The 23,713-nt window shown below is 36.6% G+C and overlaps 1 protein-coding gene across 32 annotated transcripts in view; it reads left to right on the top strand.

Annotated features, from left to right (window-relative positions):
- Positions 1-23,713, top strand: part of Mycbp2 (MYC binding protein 2) — a 245,859-nt gene that overhangs the window by 203,234 nt on the left and 18,912 nt on the right. For 27 of the 32 annotated variants that reach the window (XM_076545493.1, XM_076545490.1, XM_076545488.1 and 24 more), the window contains 15 exons: positions 550-794; positions 2,595-2,762; positions 5,235-5,392; positions 6,744-6,943; positions 7,764-7,913; positions 9,384-9,544; positions 10,473-10,629; positions 10,788-11,012; positions 13,005-13,070; positions 14,302-14,541; positions 14,988-15,086; positions 16,419-16,499; positions 17,743-18,009; positions 18,808-19,091; positions 22,545-22,641. In XM_076545493.1, the coding sequence (XP_076401608.1) occupies positions 550-794; positions 2,595-2,762; positions 5,235-5,392; positions 6,744-6,943; positions 7,764-7,913; positions 9,384-9,544; positions 10,473-10,629; positions 10,788-11,012; positions 13,005-13,070; positions 14,302-14,541; positions 14,988-15,086; positions 16,419-16,499; positions 17,743-18,009; positions 18,808-19,091; positions 22,545-22,641 (2,598 nt within the window). The remainder of the gene's footprint in view (positions 1-549; positions 795-2,594; positions 2,763-5,234; positions 5,393-6,743; positions 6,944-7,763; positions 7,914-9,383; positions 9,545-10,472; positions 10,630-10,787; positions 11,013-13,004; positions 13,071-14,301; positions 14,542-14,987; positions 15,087-16,418; positions 16,500-17,742; positions 18,010-18,807; positions 19,092-22,544; positions 22,642-23,713) is intronic. The other 5 variants (XM_076545496.1, XM_076545486.1, XM_076545495.1 and 2 more) reach the window with 3 other exon arrangements.

The following is a 23,713-nucleotide window of genomic DNA, read 5'->3' as shown; positions in this document are numbered from 1 at the left end:
TACAGAAATATATAATCATCATTACATTGGTTAATTTCATGTCATTGATATTAAAATTCAGTTTGTATAACAAAAATAAAATACAAATTCAGTGTTAAGTAAACTGGTTTTAATTTAAAAATAAGTTATATCTTGGATACAAATGCTTTATTGACAAATGTTTACAAATGTTTGTGATATCATTATTATTGTGCCTGCACTACACATATATAAAAGTTTCACTCTTCTTTCTTGTCCCTTCTGCTTCTCTGCTCTTTCTCTCTTGTCTTTTCTTTAATACTCAATCATATCATAGACTCTTAGAAATTGGAGATCATTCATACTAGTGACAAACCAAGGCAGAGGCTTCTGCTAAAACTTCCCTACAAGACTCCTCCCCGCCTGCTCCCCACGCTCCCCATTGCTGGGTTTGTTATTGTTTGTTTCAGCAGTCACTATCACTGTTGAAAATACTTTCTCATTTCTTTTTTTTCTAGAAACAACAAAAGTTAAGAAATTATCTCTTTAAAGAGAAGCAGGAAACAATCACTTCAATTCTTTCTTTGCCAGGTCAAACAGTCTAGAAGAAAGCCAATGCAAGTCAAGACTCCCCGTGCCTTGCCCACCATGGAAGCACACCAGGTGATCAAAGCCAATGCCCTCTTCCTGCTGTCCCTGAGCAGTGCAGCAGAACCAAGTATCTTGTGTTACCATCCTGCAAAGCCATTCCAGTCTCAGCTGCCCATTGTGAAAGAAGGTGTTTCTGAGGACCTGCCTGTCAAAATGCCTTGTCTCTACTTGCAAACATTGGCTAGGTAATAAGACTTTGTTTTTGTTTGTAATTACCTTTGGATTTACAGCTTCTGATGATTAATATCATATCGTAAAATGGTCCAAAACTTATTCTGCATGCCCACGCTACTACAGATAGCATGCAGTAAACAAACCTTCAAAATTTGCTTCCTTGTTGCCCTGGCTGACATGACTGGGAATAGAGTGCCAATGGGTACTTTGACAGTTCTGTTACTATTAATACAAACCATATCTTAGGAAGTAAAACTGGCATTTTTTATTCTCTATGAGTTGACTTTCAGTCTGTTAGTCAGAAATGCTGAGAGGAAAGAAAAAGATGTCTCCTGTAGAAGTCTTGTCTTTATTCATTCTGTTTACATTTAAACAAGTACCAGCTGAGTACCAAGGACTCGGAAATGAATATACAAAGTCCTGAATGTACTCAACACTGGCGGGAAGACGAGACGTGTCATTAACCCTTTACAGTGTCATGTTAGGTGTACTCAAATTGAAGTATGTATAGGATGCTGAAAGAACCGATAGAGTGCTGGGCAGGTGGTGGGAGGGAAGCAGTTTCCTGCAGAGTAGACCCCAACGAAATCTCCTTCTGTGTAACTACTTAAAATGGTGATCTGGGTAACATGGGGCTCTGTAGCTCATGTTGATTCTCCTGTAACCGGAGGCAATGAAGGAAGAATTTTAAACAGGGAAATAATCAGCCTGGTTTGCAATTAAAAGATCACAGTATGGAATGTGGAAACGAATACGGAAATCAGATAAAGGATTTAAGACAAAAGATGGAGAAATGCCTGTTGGTGATGCATGTTACTCCACTGGACTTGAACTGTGCAGCCTGCACTTTCTCGTGTTGTATACTAACACTCCAAAATAGGCTTTCATATTCCAAAGTTCGATTTTCTTCCCACTTCTGATAAATGAAAAATTCCAGATTTTCCCTGCTGTCATGGCTTGCCAGTCAATCATTCCATTGAAAAGTGTCCTTTTTTATGACAAAGTTATGTGGCTTTTAAAATTGTTTGTAGTCATTAAAGTAGGGCAAATTGAAAAGGAAATGAAAATGTGAAACATTCAAACAAAACGAGGAAGAAATCATCAGGCATGCCAAATACAAACATATCTTGAGTTATCTTAGGTTAACAATATTTTGTTCTGGTTTGAAAAAGAATGAAACAAGGTGGGCTGATGAGACGGTTCAGTGGATAACGTTGCTTACCACCAAACCCACGAGAGTGGAGTTCGAAACCTTGGGCCCACGGGGTAAAAGAGTAAAGCAACTTTGACTAGTTGTCTTCTGACTTCCACACATGCACCTTGGCATGCACTTATACCCTCCATACACCCATACAATAAATAAAGAAATGTAACGCTAAAATAGGAATCAAATTATAAAACATGGGAGGGAAAAAAATGTGCCAGCATGGCACACTTAAGGAGCTGGACTGTGACAGTGATGATATAAAATGAAAAGAGAGAGTGGTGTAAAAGGAGGCTTGTATCTTAGGCCCGCATGACTAGTGATGACTGAGGCCTAAGCCTGGTCTAACATAGATATTCTCACCTTAGCACCTGGATAGTCAGTGGGATCATTCACCAAGAACTAAAAGATGAAACTGTTCTCAAAAGATAAGAAAATGAGTTCCATTTAAGTTTGGGATGTATGTGGTACCTAGAAAGTAATATCAGACTTTTATCTCTATGGGTCCACTTCTGTGATTATTCTAATGCTTCCCCTTTACTTGTAGATCTGCAGAGGATGTATATTGCCATTGCACTCTTAAGTTCTTGCATTTACTTTAATACAGGCACCATCATGAAAATTTTGTGGGCTATCAAGATGACAACCTATTCCAGGATGAAATGAGATATCTGCGTTCGACATCTGTCCCTGCCCCATACATTTCAGTAACTCCTGATGCAAGTCCCAATGTATTTGAAGAGCCAGAGAGCAATATGAAGTCTATGCCACCAAGGTACTTTAGTTCTGTCTTTCTGAGTGACGAGTGTTTGGTGGAAGAAAGGCTGAACTATAAAAGAAAATTCTTGCAGTCCTTTTATACAGCGTTCTGTCTCAGGAAGAACATTGAGTCAGCCCTGAGAGATGAAAAGTATGCATATATGAACGGAGTTCTTGATGGGAGGCAGACCACTGGGAGAGAAAAGATAACTAATCAATTCAATGAAAGATTATAGTGAAGCCTATAATTTTGAGTGATGGATTTAGTCAGAGGAGGGAAAGTTGACTTTGAGGAAGCACTTAGACCCATAGTAGAAATAGCACAGAGCATGAATCATGAATCTTAAGCTTCTTGGATCATGGTTTACAGTGCCTTCTCTTTTAGCTCTATTGTTAGTGCCAGACAGAGAGCTTCTTGAAAAGTGAATGATTCAGGTTAATATAGTGCACAAGGAAACTTGACTCCCACTGAAGCTTTGATGGGAAAAGCGTGACAATAATGCAAGAGTATACAGTGTCATTAAGAAGCTGATAGTTTACTAATAGATTTCAGCTAGATGTGTAAAATTGGAGTGCACTGGCACCAGTCGTGAAAAAGATGGATAAAGAAGGTATTTTGTAGGCAACAATCAGTGTGACTTTACTGGATAATGGTAAAGGTAAGTTTAGTAGCATCGAAGGTTCAGTAACTGAACATGTCACTTGTTCACAAGAGCAATGAACATGGGAATGTGCATCATTGCAAAGGAAGATCTTTGCTGAAGAGAGAGACATGATTATTCAGATAAAGTATTGTCTGTACTATACAGTCATAACAATAAACTAAAATAATAGGTACATTGTTATTTATACTAGAGCTAGCAATGTCTAAATGAGTATTTTTCCAAGTTTCCTTGTGCACTAGTTAGAAATGTATAGAACCATAAGTGACATTGTGAATACATTATGATGTTTGTGTTGATTACAATGGGCCACTGAAATAGAGCGGGAATCTTTTATAATAAATATTAAGATAGCAAGTTACTAAAATTCAGAACAACCAAACAACAAAAATAGGAATAGTTCAAGTATGTGAGCAAGAAAAACAGGTCATCTTGCAAAAGGAAAGTTAGGCAGAAATCAAACTTTGTATAATAATTTTGGATCAGAAAAAAATTTAAATATATATATATGCACATACACATCACTCCTGAGTCCATTTAGTGTTACTTATATGTATATATATTTAGGGATGAACATTTAGGGTTGGGTTAACTTTCATGGGGCTCAAACCTTGAAAGACTCTTTCTTCCTCTCCCAGCAGCCACTGATTGCCTATAGCTATTTATTATCTTAAAGGTAACCCACAGCTGTCTTAAGGCCTGCTCAATAGGAGGATTTTCATGCCAGTAATATAAACCTCCCCAACTACCTGTGACTGAAGAGCTCATGGATCCTACAGGAGAACCCCCTTTTCTAAACCAGTATATTTTCTACTGTGTTCTAAAGACTTATTCTTATACCCACAGATGAGTATAGCTCTCAACTCTTATTGCACTCTGTTGTAGCCTCATGGACTTTTGATAGCACTCCTTCCCAAGAGTGTAAAACCCAACAGAACACTCAAGTATCCAAACATGAATGAAGCTTCATTTATTTGTTTTCGTTATATATCATTTCTTCTGTATTTGCTGTATTTAGTATCATTCCTGCCTGGGTTTTTTCCCTTGAATACCTTCCGACTATGGGTTTTAAGTGAGGAGGCTGGGGAGGAGGCTCAGCAGTTGGGAGCACAGGCTGCTCTTGCAGAGGAGCAGATTCAGTTCCCAGCACCCACAGTCTAGCTCCAGTCCTAGTAGTCTCTCACCCTCTCTGGCTTCTGGAGACACAAAGCATACACATAATGTGTATACGTGCGGACAAAATATTCACACACATAACATAATCTTTAAAAAGCAGGTCGATCCCGGTCCTCGGGGGAGACCTTGATCTGGAGGAGGTGGGAATGGGGGGTGGGCTGGGGGAGGGGGAGGGGGGCGAGAGGGGAGAACAGGGGAATCTGTGGCTATTATGTTGAACTGAATGGTGTTGTAAAATAAAAAAAATAATAATAATAAAATAAATAAATAAATAAATAAATAAATAAATAAATAAATAAATAAATAAATAAATAAATAAATGCAAAGAAGTCAGGACCTTTGGTACCTTTTTTTCACTTGAAAGGCAAAGGATTTAAGAAAAGTGTAAGTTTTAAGATACAGTTCTGACATCAATCAAAATGTCACATTGTTGGAAAAGATTACATTCATTCCTTCTTTTGAGATTTTATTTTTATTTTATATGTATGAGTGTTTACCTGAATGTATGTATGTCTATGTACTACATGTATTCCATGCGTGTGGAGGCCCCATGAAATTCAAATGTCTGACTCACTGTTATAAAGTAAATATAATTACATCTTATTCACTTTATTCTCATGAATTTTTACCGTGTTCTTTTATGTCTGCAGTTTGGAGACCAGTCCCATAACTGACACTGACTTGGCTAAGAGGACTGTCTTCCAGCGGTCATACTCGGTTGTTGCTTCTGAATATGACAAGCAGCATTCCATTTTACCTGCACGAGTTAAAGCCATCCCTAGAAGAAGAGTTAACAGTGGAGACACCGGTAGATATAAAGATAGAAAAGAGCTTGAGTGATCAGACTGTCAAAACCTTTTTCTCTGCAGATAACTTGTAAAATGTAATACCTGAGGAGAAATCAATATATCTGTCTTTAATTTGTGATAAATGCAGTGAGAATGGATATTTAGATCAGTCAATATTTATTCAATATATTCAATTTTAAAATCATAAGTTGCTAGGTATCTAACCCCATACACACACATACTGCTATCATTCATTATCCCTTCTATTAAGCTTCATGAACTAAGAGGTCCAAATGTGCTTATGCATTTAGTTATTTCTCACCATCCATAGAAGCGTATAACTCTTACAGGCACCATTGCACTGAATAGATTTAAAACCTCAGAGATATGAATAACTCTTAATGGGTTTTTCAAGTTATGTAATCTGAACTAATTGCAATTTATAAGGATTTTTTTTTACATTTTATTTTTAGGTGCTCACTATGTTGCTCAGTCTTGCTTCAAACTTGTAACTCTCTTGTCTCAGCCTCTCACGTACATGGATTGAAGGAACATGTTACCATACTGGTTTATGTATGTTAATATTAAAGGTCACCAGTAAAAAATATTGTTGAGCACCATTGAACAATTTGTAGGTTTCTTCAATAAGTATCTTATAGTTTGTATTGAGACACTGCCTTAGTTTTATTTCCTGTTGCTGTTATGAATGTCTTAGCAAAAGCAACTTAAGGCAAAAAGGGTTTATGTATTTATTAATTAGGCTAATCACATTACTTCTGCAGTCAAGAACAGAGAGCCATGGATTAATTCATGTATGCTCATGCTCATCACACACTCTCTCTTTTTCATTCAGCCCTGGGTCTGGCAAAATAAATAGTTCCACTCACATTCAGTGTAGGTCTTTCATTTGAAATTAAGCCAGTTAAGAAAATCTCATAGGAATGTCCTCATGCCAACCTAATCCAGACCATTCCTCATTGAGACTCCCCAGTTGATCCTGGATTATGTCAGTTGATAGTTAAAACTAGCCATCACTCACTTTTGCTCAGTCTTTTAGGAAATGATGAATGTGAGGTGTAGATTTCAGGCAGAATACAAGCTACTTAGCTTTTACAGTGCTGTAGGAAGTATGAACTTTAGAGTCAGTCCCTGGTTCAAAACCTACCTGTTCAACATAATTTTTATGTAACTCTATAAGGAAGTAAGAATTATGTAGTTAGAGTTTCTTCCTTACCAGTAATTGAAATTGTTATGATTTGTGTTATGTGCAGAAACAAAAGACTTTCAAGCACATAAGATAGATATTTTCAGTATTTAATACATTAATCATATACTAGGAATGAAAATTACTAATTTTCTTTTCCTTTTTAGAAGTTGGCTCTTCCCTCTTGAGACATCCATCACCTGAACTTTCCCGGCTAATCTCAGCCCACAGCTCTCTTTCCAAAGGAGAGCGAAATTTCCAGTGGCCAGTTTTAGCTTTCGTCATTCAGCATCATGATCTAGAAGGGCTTGAAATAGCAATGAAGCAGGCCTTGAGGAAGTCTGCTTGCCGAGTGTTTGCTATGGAGGTACAAATACATTCATGGGGTTATTATTTATGTATCACACAAATAAGTAGGAGTCCTGTTTAATGATGCTGCGGTTTTACCAAACATTGTATCAAATTAAAGCAGTGGGCCTAATGAAAAAAAAGTGTTCACATCAAAATAAATTTTAGGGTTTATGAATAAATTAATTTAGAATTTTAAATTTAAATGTGCTAAATCTTTATTTCTATACAACTTTATTATGTGAATCTGAGGTTATCTTTTAAGCCTTTATTATATTCAGGACATTTCACTAGAATAAAATGACATAAGAGTCAGGTAAAGAAGATAAATAAGGCTTTTGAGTTAGAAATTTACCAATAATAGCTTATCAGGCCTCCATTTTATAGAATAATATGGATGCAGTATTTCCCAGGCCTATATAGTAAATGTTTCTTCTTTTTAACATGAATGTAATAAGTAATTTGTCACATTCACATTCATTGTTAGAAATGACATATTTAAGTAAATGGCTGCTTGTGTAGAACTTGGAAAATATTCTATTTTAAATGTGGGTTAGAAAAAATATTCTGTTTTAAATGTGGGTTAGAAAAAAAATGCCTTGAACAAAATAAATTGATACTAAAAAGAATTTTCACTGTATTTTGTAAATAATATTTTCTTGTTTACTGATAATTATTAACATCAGAATTGACAATTTCAAATTTAGTGTGTTTTCAGTAAAATGAGGGCCATGTTTTCTAGCATGTTTACCTCTACTAATAATAATATTAATAATAATAATAAAGACCTACATTTGTAATTCACATTTTCCCTTTCTCTTGTCTGTTGGTTTACTCAGGCATTCAACTGGCTTCTCTGTAATGTCATCCAAACGACATCTCTGCATGATATTCTCTGGCACTTTGTAGCCGCACTGACTCCTTCTCCAGTAGAAGCAGAGGAAGAGGAGGATGAAGAAAATAAAACAAATAAAGAAAATTCAGAGCAAGTGGGTTTTTTCTTTTTATTCTATATTTTCCTTTTTAATTATATGTTTTATTCTTTGAAAATTTTATACATTTATACAGTATATATTGATCATACCCATCTACCCTTCCTTCCTCCAGCCACCTCCAGTGTCCCCTCTCCACTTCCCTTCCTGCTTTTTGTCCTTGTTGTTGTTAATAATGACCAGAGTCCATTCAGTGCCTCCCGTGTGTGCGTGGGTGTATGGCCACAAGTCCATGTCTTTATAGAAACCAAGTGATTTGTTGTTTGGTGGTGTAGTATGTTTTACATGAAATAATTGACAGATTATTTGACCTGAAAAAAACAAAACAATACAATGATAGTATGGGCAAAGCGTTAGTCATACTTGGTGAAAGTTTTCTGTCAGGCAGAGATACTGGTTTCTCATTGAATATCATTGTCACACAGCAATCAATAAGAAGATATACATTACTGCAGTATTACACACAGCATCATTATTGTATAGAGAAACTAAAGCTGGAAGCTTCCCATTCTATCCTAGCAACAAGTGAGATGAATGTAGTGCCCAAAAAATAGGGAATACATCTTAGCATACAGGGCAATGTCCAAATGTAAAGCACAAATGAAAATAACCGGTCTAAACAGGTTGAATGCCATGCCTTAACTGAATCTAGATGGGCTGCTAGAGAGTAAAACATAATATGTTTTAGAAGAAGATAATGTAACCTAGAATTTGTATGATTCTTGCTTAAGTAGACATACAAAGAAGCAAAAGCATGTCTGTGTTTTACTTTTCTCATTAACATAATTCGGAAAGTTTGATAAGCACTGATTAACAACAGAATGAAGAAACAGGTGCATTCATGTTCACTGTGGTGACCACCTCTTGGAGAAAAAAAAATTGTCAAAACCATGTAATTATAATTCTGTGAGCTTTCCTATGTCAATATGTGATTCATTACAGAGCTTATTTAAAAAGGAAAGAAAACAAACAAAATGATTGTTCTGATGTAGACTGATGAGTAAACTATGCAAGTTCTATTCATGAGAATACCATCTATCAGAATATTGTATATTGTATACATAGATAATAAGTCATGATCTCTGTTGTAAATTGTCTATTAATATGTAGTCCTGTGAACTAGGAGTTCTAAACTTCTAAGCATGTATTATTTTTAACAGGTAAACATATACACAAAATATATGCAGGTATGGATACAAATATTTACACATACAGATACATGCATACACACATACAGATTCGGTCTTCTAATGATATACAAGTATACTAGATTTGATGTGTATATGTAGCATTCATTTGTTTGATAATTTTACTTGTAATTTTCCTTATCAGTTTTCTCTAGAAATGTTACAAATACAGTTAGAAATTTTACATACTATACAAACAAGTTATACTTACATAACATTCTTTTAAAAATGTTCTTTCCAGTATACAAACTGATAAACTCATTTTCAACTTCTAATTTAGGAGAAAGATACAAGAGTATGTGAACATCCTCTCTCAGATATAGTGATTGCAGGTGAAGCTGCTCACCCTTTGCCACACACATTTCACCGTTTACTTCAGACCATCTCTGATCTTATGATGTCCCTCCCCAGTGGCAGTTCATTGCAGCAGATGGCCTTAAGGTAATTTTGCACCAAGCATTTTAATACAAAAAAAGGTTTTATGGAATATGCAAAGTATTAAATACTTGAAAAAAAAAATCTTTGAATGGTAAGATGCAAAGAATGGAAATGGTGATTCCCTTCTTCTTAAGTTACAATCTTTTTTCTTTCTAGCTTGTGTCTGTGCACTTTGTATTCTTAGTACCAAATGACTGTTGTAGCCATCTTGCTCACTTTCCCCTCTTTATTTCACTGTGTCCAGAAGAGAAAATGTAAATGAAATCTCAGAAACCAAAACAAGATGGGGCCATGGGACTTGAAAGTAGATTGTAGATTCTAGATTCTAGTATGTGTGGCCAGTTAAAACCACCTTAAGTAATATCACATAATTTTAACTTGAAATGTGTTGAGAATTTGGCATTAAACTGTAATTGTGGATTGATTCAGTGGACTATAGACATAAACAAGTCTGCCATGATGTATATAACAAATAAGCTGATGGAAAGATTGAGTTTTCCATGTACCTTATGATAAGGCCAGTAGAAACAGGTAATTTTTTTGTCATCCTCATAAGATTTTTGAAGTGCAAAAAATGTTATACTCCAATAAGTCTTTGCAGAATTACCACACAGATAACATTGCAAAAGCTGTTATAGTGGTGTAATGCTTACCTTCACAACAAATTCATTTTTGCTAGTGTGGCCTTGACCTCCATCACCCCTTTTTCTCTATCTTTAAAATAAATAGATTTTCTTTAGAACTTACCTTTATTTCTCAAAAAAAACAAACAAACAAAAAAAAAAAAAACAAAGTTTCCATGATTGTATTCTCTGAAATTTGTCAGTGTTTTTACATTTTTCTTGATACATTTAATGTGATGTGAAGTTCTCTGAGAACTCTTAGCTATTTCTAGAAAATAATCACTTTGTATATTGTTTATTCTGTTTAGATGCTGGAGCCTCAAGTTCAAGCAGTCTGATCATCAGTTCCTCCATCAGAGCAATGTCTTCCATCACATCAACAATATTCTGTCCAAGTCAGACGACGGAGATAGTGAGGAGAGTTTTAGTATCAGTATACAGTCTGGCTTTGAAGCCATGAGCCAGGTTAGTCACTGTGTGTCTGTTCTAATGGTTAACAGTGGGAAATGTAGTAAATGATCCATAAACCATTTGATCACGTTATTTACTATCGAATGCTTGTTTTTTTCATCGTGAAAGGTTTCTTTTTTAATACTATGAATGTTTACGTTTCTTTCTGTTAGGAGTTATGCATAGTTATGTGCTTAAAGGACTTGACCAGCATTGTTGACATAAAAACATCAAGCCGACCTGCCATGATTGGCAGTTTGACAGATGGCTCCACTGAAACCTTTTGGGAATCAGGAGATGAAGATAAAAACAAAACTAAAAACATCACTATCAACTGTGTAAAAGGAATTAATGCCCGTTATGTATCTGTTCATGTGGACAATTCCCGGGATCTTGGGGTGAGAAAGGGAACTTAATTTGTGGTTCATTCGTTCTTTTATACTATGTACACGTCCTCATTTCTGAGTTTACAAAAGAGGTTCATTTCTTGGGACTTCTCCAACCAAACATTTTTATATTGCTCAAATGAATCTTAAATCTAAGAACAAATTTATAAGGCTGAAAACACTAGACCGTAAATTCTAAAAGGGCATTTGATCACAAATACACCATGGCCACAACGGAACTAGATTGAGATCTACCCTTAAGTTTTCTCCGTCTGTGCCCTTGTGTAAGCAGTTCCCTTGGCTTGGAGTTTCCTTTACAGTGTGTTCGTTCCCAAGAGCCTAAGACTCACAGGGAAATCCTATGTAGATGGTGCCTCTATATAAAAGTTACTCTCTTCTCTCCCCTGGGTTTTGGTTCTTGTCTTGTCCTGTCTGTCTGTTTGTAGTGCTCTACTGGTACTTCATCATTTTGGCCCACAGCAGAGTTAGTTCTAGGCTTTTACTTCACACCTTCAGTCCTTAGGGTTAGAGGTGGATAGTCCCTGAACTAATTCAAATATTCATGACTTACAGTCTTCCTAGCCTACTCTCTCTAATAGGGCAATTCAAAAGAACAAAAGAAAAGAATCCTACTTACCTGAGCTAGAAGATACCATCAGCTGCCAGACTGCTTCTTGGTCTTGGGGAAGGATACTTTGAATTTTTGCCTCACAGTAGATGGTTTTAGTGGATTCCCATGAACCATTACTGAGTTGCACCCATCTATTTACATATTTATTTTCTTGAAAAAATAGTGGGATTTTGTCTCAGCTAACCAAGATGTAAAGCCAACCACATCAGTTCCCCTCTACAAGCCAAATACAGTAATCTGCAGTCCACACCAAGCACCAGCTCCTTATTCCATGTTTCCCTGGTGCCAAATAAGAAAAGGGACTTAAGCTAACATAGTATAAGCTGATTTCCTCTTTAGAAGCAGGAATTTCCAACAAGTATAAATAATTATCTTACAAGAAAAAGTCAAAACATTTCTGGCTAGCTTTTACTGCTTGGTACAAATTTATCTTTGACTCATAGTACATTTTATACCAGGACATATTTCCCCTCACGTAATGTAAATGATCATTACAATCAAATTGAATTTCTGTATTTATTAAGTAGAGATAATTATAACAGTATTCATTGTGGAAAAAAAACAAAAATCTAGAATGTCAGGTAACGTGTGCTTTCCTTTTCAGAGACAGCTGTTACAAATATGCTCCTTGAGAAAATATATTGCTGTCTCCCAAAGTACCCACCAGTGAGCCTTATCCATAACATTTGTTGTTTTGAGCTACACTGACATATATAATTCATAGTAAGCAACTGAAGAGGAATTAGTGTTAGTCTATTTTTTTTTTATGTACTTTTCATAAAACTACTCAGCTCTAGTGCCTGGGTGACTGGCTTCCAGAGCTGAGACACAACACTTGCACTATTGAATATTTATTTCCTGTGTGAATGTTGCCTTCCCTTATTTGACAAGTATTTTAAAGGAATAGAATATGCCTTACTAAGATGTCCTCTCCAAAGCCATGAAGTAGTCATAATACCCACAAGTATCTGTTAGCAAAGTGACCTTCCTTTTGTGTGCTTCAAAAAGAGGGGGAACATACCAAGCAGAATTGTTAAAATACTACAGAAAAATACAGAATTGAATGATTAGAACTTGGTTAAAAGGGGAAAAGTCAAACTGAGAAAGCACATAAAGGCTAAAATCCAAGAGTTTGTGAGAAGGAGATAACTGGGGTTGCAGGCACTGCGGTTGTTCCATAAATGGCAGGAGGGTAGCTGCTGAAAACATCCATGTTTGGAGAGGGTGAAAGATAGTGGAGACCGTCTTAATGGTGTCAGTTAGGGCTGATAACACAAGCAGAAGCAAGAATGTGACATTTGTAGGTTGTAAGGTATGATTATAGATGTGCTGAGCAGGAACATAGTATAACTGTTTTGAATTGTCTGTTACAGAATAAAGTTACCTCAATGACCTTCTTAACTGGTAAAGCAGTAGAAGATTTGTGCAGAATAAAGCAGGTAATTGAAATTTTGTCGTTTTTTTATCTCAGTTTTTACTGTTGAGTTTGAGTATTAACATACTACCAAAAGAACAAATCATTTATTTACAAAACAGTAAGTTGACAACTAGTCTATGGACCAAGAACTACCATCCCAGTGCTAGATATTTCCTGATTATTTCCTTAAGTGTCCTCAGTCATGAGCCTACAATATTACAGGTTCCAGTCTCTCATTGCTGTACAAACACTTGAACGCCTTTACATTTATCACAGATCTGATTCAGTCACCAACTTCATGTACCTGCATCTTAAGTTAAAATTGGTTGTTAGCCTAAACAAAATTGAAAAAAGAAAACTGTGGGTTATAACTTAGCAACTATATCTAGGCTGCATGTCCGTTTACAAAACAATTCTAGAAACAAGTAAAGCCATATCTATGCACAGGTCTGAGATTATGCACAAATTCAGAACTTACATAACCAAACCTTGCCAGAGCTGTTCCTCTAGGGTTACTTTATAACACAAAATTTAATGAGTTTCTTTTTTCTTTTCTCAAGTCATATTGATATTTAAGATGAGAAATATTCAAATGCTAAAGAATCTAGGAAAATTATCCAAAAAGTAGAGGTTTTTTTTCCACACTTAATTTCTCTATCTTGAAATGTTGACATTATGAATTTAATAACAAATGTCTAAATAAATTATCTAGAGGTCTCCAGGTCCCTTCTTGGGTATCAAATACAAATACAATGAGAGTAATTTTAATTTCATTGAAGGAGTAGTGTCAGAAGGCATTTTTCTCTGTCCTGACACTCGGTCCTTGATAAAAGGCATGCACACATCTGAAGGATCAGAACAATGAAAATAGCTATTGTTTAGTGTTGTTTAATGTAAGGATGCATAAAGCAGAGCCTCATTGCTTATGTGTTCTAGTGAGAGTCAGTGTAGGGAAATCATGTAAGTTCTTTATAATAGTTTTGTTCACATAATTTGTACAGAGAAACCATATTGTAGTCAGGCCTGTATTAATCCTCAGCTCCATTACCTCCTGAGACTCTCTGAACCTCTGTTAACCTTTCTTTCTTCTAATTCTGTCTCCTATAAATAATATTACTTGTCCTCACAAAAGTTAAATAAGATAACTATCTGTGCAGTTTGTTATTTGAGCTTGCTGTTACTGATGCAAAGCCCAGGACAGTGATAAAGTGATTATACTGTATCGGGTTCATGTCCTTTTTCTGCTCAACCAGGTCGATTTGGATTCCAGGCATATTGGCTGGGTAACAAGTGAACTCCCAGGAGGGGATAATCACATCATCAAAATTGAATTAAAGGGCCCAGAAAATACATTAAGAGTTCGACAGGTCAAAGTCCTGGGTTGGAAAGATGGTGAAAGCACAAAAATCGCTGGCCAGATCTCAGCCAGCGTAGCTCAGCAAAGGAACTGTGAAGCTGAGACTCTCCGAGTATTCCGACTTATTACATCTCAAGTGAGTGTCCCTACAGCATAAACTACTGACGTATATATTTGAGAGTATAACAAATATTTTAGTAGAATTTTCTGGCTTCAAATATAGCCCACTTGCACTTCTCTTAGGCCTTCACCAATATCTAAAGTTGCATCTGTAGTTTCAGAAGAGTAGTGAGAGTGCTATGTAACGGAACGCTGTATTAGAAGAGTCCTTCAGAGTCGAGGCTGAGGGTGGTGGCTAACACCTATGGTGCTAGCACTCAAGAGGCTAAGACAGAAGGTTTGCCACAAATGTAAGGACAGCCTGGACTACATTACAAGTTCCAGAACAGCCTGGGCTACAGAGTTACAGCCTGTCTCAAGATAGTTAATTAATTAAAACTCTGCAGAATTAGATAGCTGTCCAGCTTTCCCAGGGGCAATCACTGTATTAACTCTTTCTCACTTGGCCACTGTCTTTGTCAGGTGTTTGGAAAGCTCATCTCAGGAGATGCTGAACCTACACCAGAGCAAGAGGAAAAAGCACTCTTGTCATCACCTGAAGGAGAGGAAAAAGTATACAATGTATTTATTTGTAGCCTAAAATTTTATTTCTCATTTTCATTTTCTTACTTTTGGTAAGACAACTAACTCTTGGGCTACTTTACATTTTAATGAGTATGTGGCAACGGTTTATATGGAGCTTCTGTTTTTTTAACTTGCATTAGAAAGTAAGTTTGGGAATTATTTGAAAGTAATTTGCCTTTCCATATCTGAGCTGCTGGAGTTTTCCATCTATAGAAGCTGCTCTGTGCTGGTGCTTACTGGTTGCTCTTGGCATCTGTAAAATCTCTAAACTTTGTCCGTTGTTATCTTCTCCCTCCTCCATTGCCTTTCCCTCCACAGTCTGGCTCCAAAACAGGAGGAAACTTTGTTACAGCTTCCTCAAACAGAAAAGTTTTCTCTCTGCTAAAGTTCATAATAATATATCTGTGCCTCTGGATCTTCTTGGTTTCTTTCATATTATATTTGTCTACACATACACCTTATCTCTTCCACTGAATCATAGCTTACAGAGCACATAACATGTCTAATCTGTGTTTGACCCATGTGTTACTGTTACACAATTGTTCAGTGAATTTCCACTGAAGTAACTACCCTTGTTAGTGCTTTCTGAGTTTCTTCTAAAAGAGTTACTTTATTATTTATTTCTGAACTAAAACATGGTACCTAAGAGGGAAGCCTCACCCTCTGGGTTACAGTATTGTGAAGAAACTCAGCACAGCAGTGCTGTGGGGAGGGAGCAGAGCCTCAGAGCAGAGTGATGTTATCTGAAGACTCTTTGTAGATGCAGTTAATCAGATTGAGGGTGGTTTCTGTTTTGGTTACTGACTTTTGGGCATAAATCATGTACAGTATAGTGTTACTATCTTTTTAATACCTGTACAATCTGTCGTGGAACTTCTTTATTCCTTGTGTTGGCTAGCTGTGTTTTCATTCTCTCTTGGCTAGTGTAAATTGCGTTCAGTGTTTTTGAGGAAATAGCTTTTAGTTTTATTGTCACCTCTTTTTTATTTATATAAATCATTACCTTTATCATTTTGTTCCATATATTTGCTTTGATTTTTGATTTCTTCTTTTTCTGATTTTTAAAGGAGTTTGAGACCTTTTCTTTCTCAAATTTTGTTCATTTTATATTCACTTTGTCAAAATGATTTCCTTAAACCTTATCTTTTGTCTTAGTGTTATACACCTCAACTTAAAATAAATGTACCTTAATATACTTGCATAAAACAAATGCACCTCTGCATTTAACTAAGAATATCTGCTTAGTTATTTCTCAAGACACTCTGAAATGTCAAATATACAAATTTTCTCTAAAGAGTCTACTTTTTGTTTTTACTCTTCTGTGTAAAGGCACCATCTGATGCTGACCTGAAAGAACATATGGTCGGAATCATATTCAGCAGGAGTAAACTGACCAACCTACAAAAGCAGGTTAGTTGTTACCTGGTCAGTTGTTTTTGTCTGTTAGGTTGTCTGGGGATTTCCAGTCTATAAAATGTCCTCTAAATTCATTAAAGCTTTTTAATGCTCCCTTTTCATTGGTCCTGTAGAATGTGTGTCTGCCTTTTTCTCCAAAGGAATGACTGTATTGCCATACTTACATCACTTTAAAGAGTCAGTCATGGTATCATATGCCTGTGATCCCAGCACTTAGAAGGTGGAGGAAGGAAGTTCCAGAATTTAAGCCAAGCCCAAGCTATGTAGTGAAGCATTGTCTCAAAATTTAAAAAAAAAAAAAAAAAAAAAAAAAAAAAGAGGAAAAAAGTTTGTTACAAATGTTAGCTTTCTTATTTTGCTGTTTTTTGTTGCATAGCTTTGTTAGTCCTCTATTTTCCGTGGATAGGTAGATAGGTACTTGGGTGGGTACATTGATTGATTGATTCCAGACAAAATTATACTATAGTAGCCAGAGCTGCCTTAAATTTACAATCCTCCTCTCAGCATTTAGAATGCTGGGATTATAGATGGGAGCTTCTGTACCTACCAGGATATATTCTTTTAGTTGTAAATAACCAGCTATGACAGATGACATTTAAATTTTATTATATTCCTTTTTCCTCTCATTTTTTTCACTCAGGAGGGAGAGTTCTGACAGTTAATAATGCTAATTATACGATTATTAATATTTTAAAGCATAAGTAGGTAGTGGGGTAAGTCTAGATTCATACAGGAATGGTAGGTAACATAAAATATGTACTACAAAAGACAGAAACAAGGCACAAAGGCACATCTTTGATCTCAGCTGCGTGGATGGCAGAGAAAGGAGGGCTCAAATTTAATCCTAGGGTAGGTTAGGTAGCATGGGGTACTCATCAAAAAATGGAAAGATGAAAATACTGATTTTTTTAACCCTGCCTATTATTTTTGCATAACACTGAATCTTTTTAAAAGGAGAAAACCAGCATAAATGTACTTATATTTTATTTTTCTGCTTCATTAATTTGGCTATTCATATCAGGTGATTTAATTATTGAGATTTTTGTCATAGTTTCCCCTAGTTTTGTTCCATTGTTTTTAAGATGAGTTAAGAAGATAATATAATAGAGAATGTACTGGTAAAAGAGTATTAAGTCAAGTGTTAACTTGCATTCTTTGCATTTCTTGTTTATTCTAGTAATAGAAATAAAAAAGACTTATAAATACAATTTTATATTTTTATGTTGTCTTCACATAGGTGTGTGCTCACATTGTCCAAGCTATTCGCATGGAAGCCACAAGAGTTCGTGAGGAGTGGGAACATGCCATATCCAGCAAGGAAAATGCCAATTCTCAGCCCAATGATGAGGATGCCTCCTCGGATGCTTACTGCTTCGAGCTGCTCTCCATGGTCCTCGCATTGAGTGGCTCCAATGTTGGCAGGCAATATCTAGCTCAGCAGCTGACTCTACTTCAAGACCTCTTTTCCCTGCTTCACACAGCTTCTCCTAGAGTCCAGAGACAGGTGACCCATCATGTCACTTCTTCCTGTGTTTCTTCTCTGTTGCTTGAAAACTTAAAAATCAGAAGACCTTAAACATGAACTTTTACTACTTTATGATTTGTTTGGGATCAAATTCTAACTCCATGATTCGGTTTGGTTTTTGTTTTGAGACAAGGTTTCTCTGTATGTCCCTGGCTGTCCTGGAACTTACTTTGTAGACCAGGCTGGCCTCAAACTCACAGACATCTGCCTGCCTCTGCCTCAAGAGTGCTGGGATTAAAGGTGTGTGCCACCATACCCAGCAACTCCATGTTTTTTACAGCTGGAAATTCTGTTCTGGTTTACTACTGTAGTGTGATAAATAGTATTCTGGACATTGATTGACTTCTTCTGAAAGACTTATTATGTCATTTAATCCAGAACAAAGGTAAAAGCCTTGTTTTTTCATGCGTCTTAGGTGGTCGCTACCACTCTGGAAATTCAAAAATGTTTAAATCATATTCTTTCCTTCTCAAAATTAAAAGTATAACTTATTATTAAATTATGTTTCTGAAAAGCCAGGTGGTGGTGGTGCACGCCTTTAATCCCTGCACTAGGGAGGCAGAGGCAGGCAGATCTCTGTGAATTCAAGGACAGCCTGGTCTACAAAGTGAGTTCCAGGAAAGGCGCAAAGCTACACAAAGAAACCCTGCCTCGAAAAACCAAAAACAATAAAATATGTTTCTGTTATTCCCATAGGTGTTGAAGCTATAGACTAGGCACATTTTAAATAACTGTAAAGCACCGTGTTTAAATGTATTCTTTCAATCTCCTTATCAGGTGACCTCCTTACTAAGACGAGTGTTGCCTGAAGTGACCCCCAGTCGTCTGGCCAGCATCATAGGAGTGAAATCTCTCCCCCCAGCAGACATCAGTGACATCATTCACTCAACTGAGAAAGGAGACTGGAATAAGCTCGGTATCTTGGACATGTTTCTGGGATGCATTGCCAAAGCACTCACTGTCCAGCTCAAAGCCAAAGGAACCACCATTACTGGGACAGCTGGCACCACTGTGGGTAAAGGAGTTACAACAGTCACCCTGCCAATGATTTTCAACTCCAGGTTCGTCATTCCCTCGATATTAATATCAAAAAGTTAAAACATCACAAATTTTACCTGAAGGCAGACTTTCTTTGAACTGCCAGCTTCCAAATAATGACATGGAGACTTCTTACTATGAAAGCTTGGCTTTAGCTTAGTCTTATTCCCAACTAGCTCTTTAAGCCTTAAAACTTTAAATTAATCTGTTTATATTAATCTAAGTTCTATGTGGCTTGTTACCTCTGCTCAGTACCATGCATCCCACTTTCTCCGTGTCTGGCTAGCAAATCCCTCCTCTCAGATTCTTTCCTGGAGTTCCTCTCTCTCCTGGGAAATTCCGCCTATCTATTCCTGCCTAGCTATTGGCCATTCAACTCTTTATTAAACCAAATCAGAAGGTGCCTTGGCAGAGACACATCTTCACAGTATACAAAAAAGATTATCCCACAATATTCACTTATTGGCTCACTTACCTTACCAAATAACATCTATAAGCCACTGGCTATGTATGTATAAAAGGAATATCAGGACCAGCAAGATAACTCAGGTGCCTGCCATGCAAACCTGGTAACCTGCGTACCCATAAAGGTAGAAGGAAAGAACAAAGTCAACGAAGATATCCTCTTCTACACACATTGCGGTATGCATGTCCTCATATTTCTTGTGTGTGCACATACACGCACATAAACACATACATATACATTAATAATTTTTTTAATTAAAAGGAATATCATATAGAATATAGAAAGTATGCTTTACATGTAGTATTCAGTATTTGTGTTGAAAAAGATTGAATATCACTCCCTAATTGTATAGAAACAAAAACAAATTACGTTACTCTTTCCCACAATATAAATAATTAAATAAATGAGGAGGAGGTAAACTTCATATAACTTAATGCTTTTTATATATATTCCTTTTAAAACTTTGCTGAGACAAATTATAGAAGAACATTTTCCTAATCTTAAATTTACTAAACATGAATACCAAAAGCCATGTAGAAAGAGATTCACAAATTTAATGCATAACAGTGAATATAGTTGACATATATGCTATTAAAATGTTTTTAAATTGAAACAACTATTTGGGAAAATATCTAACGTTACATAATAGACTATTGGCTATTGTAGTTGGTTTTTTTCACTCTTACTTTTTGGTCTTTGGGGACCTTACCCCACCAGCTCCCAAATAAATACACAGAGACTTATTCTTCCTTATGAATGCCTGGCTTTACCTAGGCTTGTTTCTAACCAGCTTTTCTTAACTTAAATTATTCTGTCTACCTTTTGCCTCTAGACTTTTACCTTTCTCTATTCTATATACCTTTCTTTCCTTGGTGGCTGGCTGTGTGGCTGGGTGAGTGGCCCTTGCATTCTCTTCTCTTTATCCTTTTCTCTCTCCTTCCTCTTTTTCTCTTCTATTTATTCTTCCTGCCTAGCAGCCCCGCCTATCCCTCCCCTGCCTAGCTATTGGCTGCTCAGTGCTATTTTAGATTAATCAGGTGCTTTAGGCAGGCAAAGTAACACAGCTTTACATAGTTAAACAAATGCAACATAAAAGAATACAATACATCTTTGCATCATTAAACAAATATTCCACAGCATAAATGAATGTAACACATGTTAAAATAATATTCCACAACAGGCCATAACATTAAAATAATGTTTTTAAAAGGGCAAAGAACCAATAAATAAATGTTAGTAACAGTTCACAGAAAAGTTACAAATGTCAATGAACAAAGGAAAAGACACCCGGCTGGAGAGATTGCCCAGCCCAGAAAGTCCTTGCAGCACAGGCATGAGCCCACCAAAGTTCACCTCCCAGAACTTACTGTAGAAGCCAGCGGGTGTGGCCCCTGCCTATTTTTCCAGGGGTAGGAGACAGAGACAAAGACATCCCTCAACAAGCTGGCAACAAGACTAATAAGTCAAATGATGAGCTCCAGATCAGTAAGAAACCATGCCTTGATAATAAGTTGAGAAAGGATTAAGAAAGACACCCAGTATTAATCTTGGGCCTTCATATACACCTACTCACACATGTACCCACACCCACAAACAAACATACACACACACATATCTCACACATATATGTAAATAGAATTTTTAAACAGCAAAATATGTATAGGGCTGAAGAACATTATGAAAGAATAGACATTTTCTTTTTTTAAGATTTTATTTGTTTTTATTTGATATGTATGGCTGTTTTACTTGCATGTTAATGCATGTACCACATACATGCAGTGTCCATGAAGGCCAGAAGAGAGTGTTGACTGTCTTGGAACTGGAATTAGAGTTGTGTGCTACCATGCTGCTGCTGGAATCTGAACATGGTTCTTCTACAAGCTCAACAAATTCTTTTAACCAATGAACCCCCTCTCCAGCCCCATGCATTTTCATCTAATACGGATTTGGGGTGCCAGTTGCTAATGCCTCATTATGTTTTAAATATGCTTAGCCTTTGCACCAGTTCTCCTTAAACTTATATACGTGCACAAAGGTATATGTGCCAGGATGTTCTGTACTTGTGCAATAGCAGAAAATTAGAGAGATGATAGAACAATGTAAATTATGTAGCCAACCCATGACAATAAAAAGCTACAGCCAGAGCATTATCAGTGTCACTTCCTCTGTGCACATAGTGTGACTAACAGGAACAGTCAGCTAAGCAGTGGTTTCCTTACTGATGTCAAGTTCCTTATGTCCAGCCACACATTCTTTCTTATCTCCATGTGCACTGGAAGCAGTTGATGGCCATGGACTGTACACTGAAATAGTGGTGATCCAGCAGGTTCTTCTCTTAAGATTTAAGAAAGAGACTTAGGGTAATGCTTTAACTTAAAAATAAATATTCCAGTTGTGAGCTGGAGAGATGACTTAGTGGTTAAGAGCTTTTTGTTTTTTCTATTTTGCTTTTACAGAGGACCAGGGTTCTCTTCCCAGCACACATACAGTGGTTATAACTCCAGTTCCAACAATTACAAGCCCTCTTCTGACTTCTGTGGGCTTCTGCATGCCTAGGTGCATATACATCCATGCTAGCACATGCACATACACGTGAAAATAATAAACACACAGGTGAATAACAAAATGTCCTAATTGGATAACCTGCCTGTAATGCCATCACTCATGTAATGAGGAAGGAGATTAGTAACTTAAAGGCCAGTGTAGGCTTCCTAGCAAGACTCTGTCTCAAAAATAAAAATAAGGGCTAGTGAGATGGCCCGTGAGTAAAGGCGCCTGCAACCAAGCCTCACAGCCTGGGTGTGATCCTCATCACCCACACAGTGCAAGGAGATAGTCACCTCTGAAAATTGTCCTCCGACCTCCACATGTGTGCCATGGCACATTTACACATACATATACACACACAAAGTAAATGAATAAAAGTGTAACAAAATAAAAACATTCTAATAATTCAGTCATTTAAACAATTAAATTGCTCTGTCTGGAAATAACATTGTTTTCTTTGTAGTTACCTCCGCCGAGGTGAAAGTCATTGGTGGATGAAAGGTTCAACTCCTACTCAGATCTCAGAGATCATCATTAAGCTTATCAAGGATATGGCTGCAGTAAGTTCCCTTGCTCCTGATGACAACAGCAGTGAGCTAAACAGGAGTCTGATTGACTCTGTTAAATTAAGAAAAGTACATGATTAGTGTTTAAAGCTTTATTTAAAGACTATTTAGAGTGCTCACCTCTGTGCCTTTGGTCTTGTCAGTGGATGGTAAATTTGTCATTAAAGTGTATTCATTTCAAACTCCTAGTTAGTTTACCTGATAATTTAGGTAAGTTTTCCAGGACCTTAAAACATAAAATAAAATGCATTTTTCCTAACTTAAGAAAGAACCTGTATTGAAAATCCAAAAATGAGTAGGGAAGATTCCTGGAAGTAGAAGTTTCTCATCCTCTTCAGTTCTCAAGGTTTTAAGCTTTTATATTTCTTTACTTATGTCCTGTACCCACTATCTTAAGGAATTGGCTTTGGGGGGAAATCTGGTTTGTAAGGAACAGGGACTTACTCCACTGAGTGCTGACTCCCATAAGGTCACTTGTCTCACATTTCACTGTGTCATTAGGAGACATCCTGAGGAGGAGGCATAGGGAACAAAAGGCATTTTAAAGGAGAATGCACTAATTGCCCATTAACAAATTGACTGCATGTATTATGAGATTCTGTAGAAAAGTTGAAGTTCTATTATTTTTCTTAACTGTTGACATTTTCTTAGGCTTCATAGCAAATGGACATTTTCCAGAAAGTCTGTTGAATGAAAATGCTTAACAATGTTTTGAACACCTGAATTCCGTAATAAAGTATTGGTGCTCATTAAAAATCTGTATAAGTGTGGCTAGAAGCATGACTCAACAGTTGAGCATACTGGCTGTTCTTGCAGAGGACCTGGGTTCAGGTCCTAGTGCCCACATGGTGGCTCACAACTGCCTGTCATTCCAACTTCAGGGGAATCAGCATCCTCACTGGCTTACACACACACAGAACACATACATACATGCAAGCAAACATTCATACATATAAAATAAAAAGTAAATGAATGTTTAAAAATATTTTTTAATTACAAGTATATGAAGGGATTGTACACAGAAGTACAGTTCCCTGGAGAGACTAGAAGAAGGTGTAAGACCTCC

Source organism: Peromyscus maniculatus, chromosome 9, assembly GCF_049852395.1.
Source record: "Peromyscus maniculatus bairdii isolate BWxNUB_F1_BW_parent chromosome 9, HU_Pman_BW_mat_3.1, whole genome shotgun sequence".
In the NCBI taxonomy this organism is placed as follows: Eukaryota; Metazoa; Chordata; class Mammalia; order Rodentia; family Cricetidae; genus Peromyscus; species Peromyscus maniculatus.
This window is presented reverse-complemented; position numbering and strand designations above follow the sequence as displayed.